Source organism: Varanus komodoensis, unplaced genomic scaffold, assembly GCF_004798865.1.
Source record: "Varanus komodoensis strain SLA01 unplaced genomic scaffold, ASM479886v1 scaffold7_3, whole genome shotgun sequence".
Classification (NCBI taxonomy): Eukaryota; Metazoa; Chordata; class Lepidosauria; order Squamata; family Varanidae; genus Varanus; species Varanus komodoensis.
In genome coordinates this window covers 27,059,833-27,070,826 of record NW_025336480.1, presented here as the reverse complement: position 1 = coordinate 27,070,826, position 10,994 = coordinate 27,059,833, and the positions used below count along the sequence as shown (strand labels likewise).

General features: G+C 40.8%; 1 protein-coding gene across 4 annotated transcripts in view; it reads left to right on the top strand.

The window, feature by feature from the left end:
- The window catches only part of PLCB1 (phospholipase C beta 1), a 592,180-nt gene that overhangs the window by 412,340 nt on the left and 168,846 nt on the right, over nt 1-10,994 (top strand). For all 4 annotated transcript variants that reach the window (XM_044454160.1, XM_044454162.1, XM_044454161.1 and 1 more), the window contains one exon: nt 4,621-4,778. In XM_044454160.1, coding sequence (XP_044310095.1) covers nt 4,621-4,778 — 158 coding nt within the window. The remainder of the gene's footprint in view (nt 1-4,620; nt 4,779-10,994) is intronic.

Sequence of the window (10,994 nt, the reverse complement as noted above, 5' to 3'; positions counted from 1 at the left end):
TGGCTCTAGAACAAATGGCCCTAAATACTGTTTTGTGTAAGATTTGTGGCTTGGTGAAATTATAGAGTGTTTAGCATGTCACTGATTAACCAGAAGATCGTTTTGAAGACAAGAGAATACATGGACTTGTATAAAAGGAATGCATGCTCTGTCTTTTAGTGTGCATGTGCATGCAGTGGAAGCACCACATAACATGGAAATATCTGGCCTGGAACGGGGGTTAACCCTTACATTTTCTGAAGGTATTATCAGAGCTGGCAGCATTTTCTTTTCAAGCAGCAGCAGCTGCTACAGTCACATTGTTGGAGAGCTTCACTAGACACATACTCAGTTTTGCGGAGTGTATAAACGGAGGCTGCAGAATGGTTCTCTTACCTGGTTAGAAAGCCCAGAAAAATGTTGAATGAAAGTAGATGATGTCTTGGGAGTGGAATGAAAGCTGTGATAACATCTCTGCGCACAATCACACATTAAAATAGCAATAGGAAGGCAGCCATTGTAAGGAGAGCCCAAGAGGATTTAAAGATGCTTTATGGCTCTGCAAAATTTTTAAAGGGATTTATACCTAAGGCCTTCCATGCTCCTGTCAGCTCCAGCTACCATGGTCGGGGTCAAGGATGGTCCAGGTTGTAGTGCATGAACATCAGGAAAGGCACAGTTTCCCTGCCCCTTATTTACAGAGTAGGGCTTTGAGTGTCATTTTGCTTAATAGAAGGTAGAACACAAATAAGTAAATAACCTTTGGCTATTGGACATATATTATGGCTGATGCTGATATTTATTAGGCATGCATGCATTTACAGCTCACTACAAATTTGTCATAGCAGTGACATGTTTGGTTCTTGTTGTTGCACTGTGGCTTCCAGCAAACAATGGCCCCTTAACTGTTAGACCCCTGGTATACGGTTGTGCCCTTGATTAGTTTTTAAGTACAGAAAATGACATCTCCCAAAAACCAGTATTATTCTACCAAGTGAAGCATACACATGGCATGAATTTATTCATAATTGCAATGACCACTTTCCTGGCCTTTAGGAAAACACAAATGGCAGTACATCAAGTGCTGATTATTTATTTAGACATTATAGCTCTTTTCCCCCCCCCTTAGGGAAGTGTAGCATCTATAATCCAAGGTTGCTATCCATCAAGGAAAGAAGGAAAATAATTTCAAGAAATTCCATCCTAAACTTGAAGAAGTGTAATCCTGCTGGCAAAAATAATATTTTTCTTGAGGTTTTTGTGTGCGTGTGCATGAGGGGGCGGGGGTGTCTGTAGCCTCCAGCCTTTCATTTGGAGCTCAGTTTTGCAATAGACTTAGTTTATTACTGTTGTCAGGTTGAAGGACTGACTCTACAGAACCTCATTTTACAGTGCCAAAGGCTAGGGAACAATGATCATTTATCTGTTGTGATTAACACGCTGCATGTTTCTAAGCTTTCATAGGTCCACACAGAATATGCAACCATCCCATTTAAATAGAAAACATGTTCACTGCATAATGGAGCAACAGTTTGCTGTTGGTAAAACTGGGAACATTGTTTAGACAGAACTAAGGAACCAGCCTACAGTCCTCTGCATGTTTAGACAAAAGTAAGGAACCACACTTAAATCCTGTGCATGTTTAAATTAGTCCCAGAATTCTGAACATGCCACAGCATAGTGGATTGGTTCATTTTGTTGTTTGGACTTTGTCCTCTAGGGAGACAAAAGTGCATAGGAGAGAGCTCTAGGGCAACTCCATAGAAAAAATTATATAGTGCATGAAGCATTTTCATGTATTTCTTCTTTTAATTTTTAGAAAGGTGTCTTGAAGGCCATTTTTACTTTATAAGAGGGCATATAAATATTTTGATAAATTAGGTATTCAGAAATTGCTCTCTAAAGAAGACTTACTTTTACACTCAAAGTACTTTGAGCTTGTTTCAGTGCCTAGCAAACATTGATATTGTCTCTTCTCCAAGTTTTTTCCTACCTGCATCGCACAATTAATCTGTGATATTTGTTTGAGGACAAAATCTACTTTTATTTCAGTTAGTGTCATAAAATATGTTAGAATTACCTGACTGAGTATCTTCTCAGTTATATATCTTGGGAAAGAATCAGTCTTTCAAACCTCCTCCAACTTGCTGCACTACTTTGCATGCAGATTGAGTGCCTTCAGCTGAAAGGCAGGGGATTAAATACTGATAGAAACCAATGACTTTCTCAGCCTTTCTGGCAATCCTTCCAAATGGGGTTGAGGCAGTTCAGCACAGAATAAAACAGAGCCTATCTCTTGCTATAAATAGTGCATATGGTGATATATGAAAGGGTTGTGGAGGCCAAGTATTTCAGAAATCTAAAATATCTGCAATGATGAGTGATAGTTTTCCAATTAACTGTGTGTGACTGCGTGTGAAGCTTGGATAGGAGAAAAAAAAGGTCTGAGGAAGTATGTGGATAAGGCCCATATGTAAAGCTCAGTCTAGGAATGTGTCATCCAGAACTCATTCAGTCCAGAGTTCTGCAGTTGTTCCATTAGAGAAGCAAACTGTGGGGAACCATCCTGCTGGTGCCATCTTTATGGCTCTGCAATTGGACATGGTTCCAGACATCGCCTGGTGCTGATTCACAAGAAACCCCTTAATGTGCTAGACAGACTTAAACATTTCTCTCAGGGAGAGAGAGTGGGGAAGTGTGCTAATTGGAGACCAAAGGAGCAGCAGATGGTCTCTGGAAGGAACAAGCACCAGAGTGTAGGACCCCAAGAAAAAAAGAAGGCAGCACCCCTCCTTCCCTGACAGAACACCCATATAAAGTGTTACTAGACTGTCCTTCAGCACTAGATATCAGTCTCATGTTCCCCTTTACATTTAAGGACAGGTGACTCATCTTCAAAACCTGGAAGAAAAGTGCCTATGAAGGGCCCACCACCACCAGTGGGCTATCAAGTTTGCCTCACATGATGCAACCCTGGCCTTAGGCTCTTTCTTGTAAAGAATTCAAGACTCTGCCAGGTTGGATTGCCAAAGGGCGGTGTGTTCATCTCATCCTTGGCATATGACGTCACAGATTCCCCTGCTGAGGCCAATCACCAGCACAAAGTTATTTGTTTGTTTGTTTGTTTGTTTATATATGTATTTATAGGCTGCCTATAGTTGCCAAGGCCTTCCTTGGCAGCTAGGAGAGATGATTGTTGAAATGATGTTCAAAGCAGCTTGGTGAACTTGAACTTCACTTGCTTGCCTATCCTTATATGTATAATTTAAGTTATATTAGAAAGGGAAGAATCAGCAATTAACTGTTTCGCTAGCATCACTCAACTAACCTTCATCTGATAGTTGGTGGCGTCACTATCCTAGAATTGGAGTGACTGATTAAAAAGCGAAGCACCAGTTCAAACAGAGCCAGATATAAAGTTTGATGTATTCCAGTGCTTTTAGACTCTCAGATGTGTTGCATTTACTCCTCTTTATCATCATCAGCACCATCCAGTACAGGTAGAATTCTGTTCTTAGCACTGCACTCACATACCTGCTTACCTGAAGGTAAGCCACATTACAAGAACTGTGATATATTTCATAGTAGACGTGGCTCGGATGGTGCTTAGTCAAACTGGCTCTAAGAGGCTTGGAGGAGCTGTGGTTAACTCTTTTCCATAGAAATCAGAGAAACACAAAACTGCTTCAATTTAGCAGCATTTGGCCCATTTAGTGTGTAATGGAAGAAAAGTGTGTCATACAAAGTTCCTATGAACGATAAAGTGATTTGTCAAGGCTGATCAGAGTTCAAAGGTATTGTGAAGAGTACAAGAGACTTTCTTCTTTTCCGTACTAAACAGTCGTTATTGTTGTTGTTGGTTTTGACAGAAGAGGCTTTTGTGTCACAGCTATCTACCATGGTCTTTAAATTACATAACTGCATGTTTCAGAAGTTAGACATTTAAAGGCAATTTAAGGTTAAACTTGTACCTAATGTATATAGTTCTCTCATCCTGTTTATTAATATTTTGATGTTATCACAAAAATATAACTTTCATATGTATTTCTTAGCATTATAAAGTACAGAAACTTTTAATGCCAGCTAGCATATGAATTGAGCATGTTTTTTATTTGATATTCCCTCTTGTGCTATTTTCTGCTGCCTCCCACCATCCATGTATCCATGTAATTTTCTGATTGGAAATTATTTATAACATCAAATCTGGAGGCAAAATTGGAAATATATAGTATGTTTTGATTAGTTGGGCATCATTTTAATTAGGCCTTAAACTTAAAATAATTTTCCATTTTCTTTCTTACCAGCAATGACAAAAGCTTGGGGTTCCCAATATGGAGCATAGAAGTGTCAGTGTGCCCAAAGGCCCAGCCGCTCCATTAATGTTTTTCAGCAACTTAATTTTCTTTTAGCCTCACCAGTTTGCCTTCTTGAAGTTATGTGGTTTACAGTAGGGCATGCCTCCCATGGCAGCCATGTTGTAAGTGTTCTCACAACACTAACTCAATATTCCAAATATGCCCATTGCCCCCAGAAGGCTAAGAACCCCTGATAGACGTGTTCATGATTGTTAGACTGTCTGCCTTTAGTGCATGTACCCATAATGGGTTCCCTTGTTTCATCTTCCTTGCTATGTTGTTGCAGCTGGGCAGCTGGCTGGTAACTCTTCCGTAGAGATGTACCGCCAAGTGCTGTTGTCTGGCTGCCGCTGTGTTGAGCTGGATTGCTGGAAAGGTCGAACAGCTGAAGAAGAGCCAGTCATTACCCATGGATTCACCATGACAACTGAAATATCCTTTAAGGTACTTTTGTAGGTGTCTTTACATTACTATGTGAAAACAGATTTGAAATGTGAAATACTTGTAACAGTGACTGTGTTGGCTGTGATGTACAATTAGCTTCCAATGGCTTTTATGTGAGGCAGTGCATATGATATGGGAAGGCTGCCAAGAGCACTGTAGTGCATGTGTTGGTAACTCAAGGTGTCAGTGAACTTTTGCACAGTTCTCCAGAATTACCTCGCCATGCACGAGGTGTGCGTGTGCAGGCATATTTATTTATTTATTTATTTATTAAAACATTTTTATGCCGCCCCATTTGCCGAAGCCTCGGGGCGGCTTACAACAAAAATGTCTAATTTCTTTTACGTTCGTACGAAAGAGATGTTCAGCTCTACGCACACTTGCCACATAAGGAAAAACCCTGTAAGTATAGTGAGAGTGAAGTTGCGTTTAGAGATGTGGAAATGGACAGAGTGATAAATGGACCCGAGTGATAAATACAGCATCCCCCTGCTCCATGATAATTCATGCCAGGGAGTGACTGGCTGCATTCATGTGTCACAATGAACAATCCATGTTTCTGCAGCTCCTGGTTTTCTACCTGGATATGCCTGACAATCCAGTGGTTACTATGCTAACATGGTTTCCATCCTCCTTCCTCTGTCTACTTCCTGTTGGCACATAACCCATGCCTGAAATCCCGTCTTATGTTGGATGGCTGGAGCACTTCCTGCAGCTGCTGCTCCTTGCAGGGGACTGTGTGGGAGCAGCATACCAGGACCATGAGAACCATGATGCTGGGTTCAGATGACCGCATTAAACCATAGCAAAGATTGGAAACCATAGAACAGACTGTTTCTCATAATGTTTTCTAGAAACCAAACATGCTATGCTGAAATACCAATATGGGGTTTGGACTACATAGCAGAACATTCTGTGCAAGAAACCATTGTGGTAAAAGAGGTCTGCTCTTTTACATGTGGCTCCTGTTTTTTTGAGGATGTGCATTTGCAGCAGGGGCATTATGCTTCATTATGGGATAGGTAAAATTGATGGGGTGCAGATCTGGGGATACCATTTATTGGTAAGTAATTTTTGAGCAGGTTGTCTTTGAGGACATAGCAGGGGAAGTCTCAGAGTATGTGCAATGCTTTCTTGCTAATATATGTATATTTCAAAGGGAGAATGTGTGGGGAGTGTGTTAGTGTATCTCTACTTTTCACAACCATGTTGTAGTTTTTCAGAAAAGCACTAAATTTGCACAAGGTGTGGACTAATAAGTAGTGGTCATTTTCAGATATGGAAACAAATGGGATTTTACATGTATGCGTATCTGCCAGCAGATGTGCATGATGTGGTTATTGCAGTGTCCTTTTTACCCTGATCTACCTGATCGATAAATAGGGATCTCTTCAAGAAAATTGGAGATATTAAGGGAACATTCCATGTGAATATGGGCATGATAAAGGACAAAAATGGCAGGGACCTAATAGAGGCAGATGAGATTAAGAAGAGGTGGCAAGGTTACAGAGAAGAACTATGCAAGAACGAGCTTAACGTCCCTGATAACCACAGTGATATCACTGACCTCGCGCCAGAAATCCTGGAGTGTGAAGTCAAATGGGCCTTAGGAAGTCTGAGCAATGACAAAGCTAGTGAAGGAAATGGTATTCCAGCTGAGCTATTCAAAATCCTGAAAGACAGTGCTACACTCAATACGCCAGCAAATTTGGAAAACTCAGCAGTGGGCACAGGATTGGAAAAGGTCAGTTTGCATTCTCATCCCAAAGAAGGGCAATGCCAAAGAATGTTTAAACTACTGAACAATTGTGCTCATTTCACATGCTAGCAAAGTTATGCTCAAAATCCTACAAGCTAGGCTTCAGCAATATGTGAACTGAGAACTACCAGAAATACAAGTGGGGTTTTGCAGAGGCAGAGGAACTCAAGATCAAATTGCCAACATATCCTGGATCATGGAGAAAGCTAGAGAGTTCCAGAAAAAATTCTGCTTTTGCTTCATTGACTATGCTAAAGCCCTTGATTGTGTGGCTCACAACAAATTGTGGCAAGTTCTTAAAGAGATGGGAGTACCAGACCATCTTAATTATCTCTTGAGAAACCTGTATGTGGGTCAAGAAGCAACAGTTAGAACTAGATATGGGAAAGAAGTACGGCAGGACTGTATATTGTCATCCTGCCTATTTAACTTATATGCAGAGTACATCATACGAAAGGCTGGGATAGATGAATTGCAAGCTGGAATTAAGACTGTTGAGAGAAATATCAACAGCCTCAGATACGCAGATGATACCACTCTAATGGCAGAAAATGAAGAGGAACTAAAGAGTCTCTTGATGGGGGTGAAGGAGGAGAGTGCAAAAGTTGGCTTGAAACTCAACATTAAGAAAACTAACAGCATGGCATCTGGTCCTGTGACATAGATGGGGAAGAAATGGAGGTAGTGACAGATTTTATTTTCTTGGGCATCAAGATCACTGCAGATTTATTTATTTATTTATTACATGTATTTATAGGCCACCTATAATTGCTGAGGCCTTCCTAGGTAGCTTACAATGCAATGCAATGATGGTGACTGCAGCCAAGAAATTAAAAGATGCTTGCTCCTTGAGAGGAAAGCTATGGCAAATCTAGACAGCATACTAAAAAGCAGAGACATCACCCTGCTGACAAAAGTTTGTATAGTCAAAACTATGGTTTCCCCCTTTGTAATGTATGGCTGTGAAAGTTGGACTATGAGGAAGGCTGAGCGCTGAAGAATCATTGCTTCTGAGTTCTGGTGTTGGAGAAGACTCCTGAGAGTCCTTTAAGGCTGCGAAGAGATCAAATCAGTCAATCCTAAAGGATATCAACCCTGACTGCTCCTTAGAAGGTCAGCTACCAAAGCTGAAGCTCAAATACTTTGGCCACCTAATGAGAAGGAAGGACTCATTCGAAAAGACCCTGATGCTGGAAACAATTGAAGGCAAAAGGAGAAGGGGATGACAGAGGTTGAGGTGGCTGGATGGGGTCACTGGAGAGGTGGGTGTGGGGTTGGGTGTACTCTGGCGGATGGTGGAGGACAGGAGAAACTGGAGGAATGTTATCCATGGGGTTGCAAAGAGTTGGGCACAACTTTGCGACTGAACAGCAACACCTGATAGGCAATCAAGTGGTTTCTACTTTATCATGGTTTCCATCTTCTCTACTCAGTCCTTCCACTCTTGGTATGCATCTGACCATCCACTGCATCTGCAGTTCCAGGTCCATGGGAATCATGATTCTGGGTTCAGACAACATGACAAACCATGGTGGTACAGAAAAACCATAGAACCATTGTTTCTTACCATGGTTTCTAAAGACAAATCTTAACATAGTAAAATACCATCACTATTTTCAAACAACATGACTGATTAACAATGGTTTAAAAAATAACTTGTTATACTTTCTGAACCCAGCCAGTGACTTATATAAGAGTCATCCACTTTTTCATAAAAGCACTATATTTCTACCATGTGCAAGCTAAAACATAGTAATCATTTTCCTATATGGAGGCACATGTCAGTTGGGACAATATTTCTGTTTAAACATGGTTTAACACACAGTGAGTCATATAAGAAGTGTGCAGTTTCTTGGGAAATCATCCAATTGGGCTGAGTTGTATAGTAGTGGTTGTAGGCCATGGCAAGCATGTTTGAATTTGATTTTTGTCTGTAAGGCTTTCAGGAACCAGGCACACCTAACCCTAGGAGAAGCAATTCATCCTACGTATGTGAATTTAAGGGCTTCTCTTCGTGAGGCATTTCTTGGCATTCATGATCTCTCATTCACAGTAATATGCAGGCTCATTACAACACCTGGTCATTCCCCAGGGCTTCTCCTGTTTGGCAGCCATTTTTCTGGCATTTTCTTTAGCATGAGGAAAGCCAGCTGTTAAATTTCAAATCTGGAAGAAACTGGGCTGGAACTCTCATGTGGTATCACAACTCTGCCATACTACACCTATGCCACATACCTTGTGCTTGAGTGATGGAATAGAGAAAAGAGGCAGAGAATGATAAACTCTAGAGGAATGTCCCCTGTGTAAGGAGAGTACTCTTTATCCTGAAAAGGAAATGAAAGATGACATCTCAGTAAAACAGTGGGTTAAAAATACCATGTAAAGATGCCCTGAGAGAAGAGGTATTAAAAAGGATTTGTTTGTTTGTTTTTTCTGTTTCTAATCCCCCACCTGGGATTTTTCTGTATGGAGTAGCCGTATGATCAGGTCACAGATATCTTGCTTTCTTCTTTGCCACCATCAGCAACATCTGCCAAAAGGCATTACTATCAATCTCTCCCCTTTGTCTGGACATTTTTAAGGGCATCCTTTTCCTCTGGAATATATGAAGGTAAAACAAGTATACATTAGTGTAGAATATAAGCATTGAAAAATCTAGAAGTGGGAGATTGGTAAAACAAGCCGACCCCTCATTTTAACATAAACCAACAGAATGGCCAACTTGCTGACTTTCTATCTGTGGACATTATTGCTGAGATTTGAAAGTTACCACTAATTTCAAGTCACAACTTAAGTATTTGATGGGCATATGTGAGGCATTTCTGTATTATTACACGGAAAATATGGTTTGGCTATACTGCTAGCTACAGAATGCCTTCATCATGCTGCTGACCCCATGTTTCTCTAGAGTAAATTACAGATCTAGAGATGACTTTTAAAGAATGCAGTAAAACAAAGGAATAGGTGTTTGCGTGTATAGTTTCAGCCCTTTCTTTTGCTTTTCATCAGACTGTCCAAAGCTTAGGGACTGAGACAATGTATAAGAGGAAAGTGTGTGGCTAACTACTTCTTAATCCATTTTATCACTACCCTCCAGGCTTCCCTTGTGGTATTTCAGCTGATTTTCTTTCCTGAAGGTTATTTATAGATTGTTCCAGAAGCAATGCACGTTCATTGTGTATTTTTTAAACAATAACCATCTTCCCATGTAACTAGGTGGTTAATGTTGTATAGAATACATTCCGCAGTTCAATTTGCATATTTACACAATGGTGCTTTGAGGAATTTTGAACAAATCAGAAGAAACTAGGCTGAAGCAAACACACACTCTTAAGTATGGTGAATTGTTTTCAGCAGATATTCATTGCCTGTAAAAGAAGCTCATCTTAATGTGAAAAGTGTGTTTGAAACTACTTCACTACATCTATGCATCTTGAAATATATGTTTATCATCCTTCAGTGCTTAATTCTTTAGCAGTCCATGTGGAAATGAGCCCCTGTACTCCCGCTCTTTCTTACTACCTACCAATATCTAATGCCTCCCTGCCCTTATTTATTATTTATTTATTTATAACATTTTTATGCTGCACCCATCGCAGAAAGTCTCGGGGCTGCTTACAAGGCAGATAAAACATAGAATAGGATAACATTAAAAATTCAGAGTATCTCGACCATAATTTAAAACCAATAAATAAGAACAACAAATTAACAATTAAAATATCGTTTAAATAAAAAGGTCTTGGCCTGGCACCGAAAAACATTGACGGCGCCAGGCGGACCTCTCTGGGGAGCTCATTCCATAGGTGGGGCGCCACCGCAGAGAAGGCCCTCCTCCGGGTACTCACCCTCCTAATATCCTTCACAGAGGGCTCCCGGAGAAGGGCCTCCTCCGCCGATCTTAAGGGGCAGGAGGGCATATATGGACGTAAGCGCTCCTTTAGATAACCATGTCCCAAGCCGTTGAGGGCTTTATACGTCATAACCAACACCTTGAATTGGACTTGGACTTCAATGGGGAACCAGTGAAACTGATGGAGAACTGGGATTATATGGGAACAATGCCCAGTCCCCGTCAGCAACCTGGCAGCTCTACTTTGCACCAATTGAAGTATTCAGACCATCCTCAAGGGCAGCCCCACATAGAGCGTGTTACAGAAATCTAATGTCCTTTCCCCCATCCTATCTCAGAACAAGGGAAATGACTGTATTGCTGCATGGGTAGACTTCTGTCAAATAAATCTATAACCCCCCCACACCCACCCTCCCAGTATAATAAAGCAAATTCATGTTTTTATTTGATCCAAATAATCAGGTCTTCTGTTCAAAGGAGGGAAGCCATAAAATCCCCCAGGCATAGGCAAATCCCTGGAAAAGCCTAATGTAGCTGTTGGCTCTGACCAATAAGCAAATGTTGGTCATTTGAAGGTGTTGGCTAATTGTTCTATTGTCAAACTGCT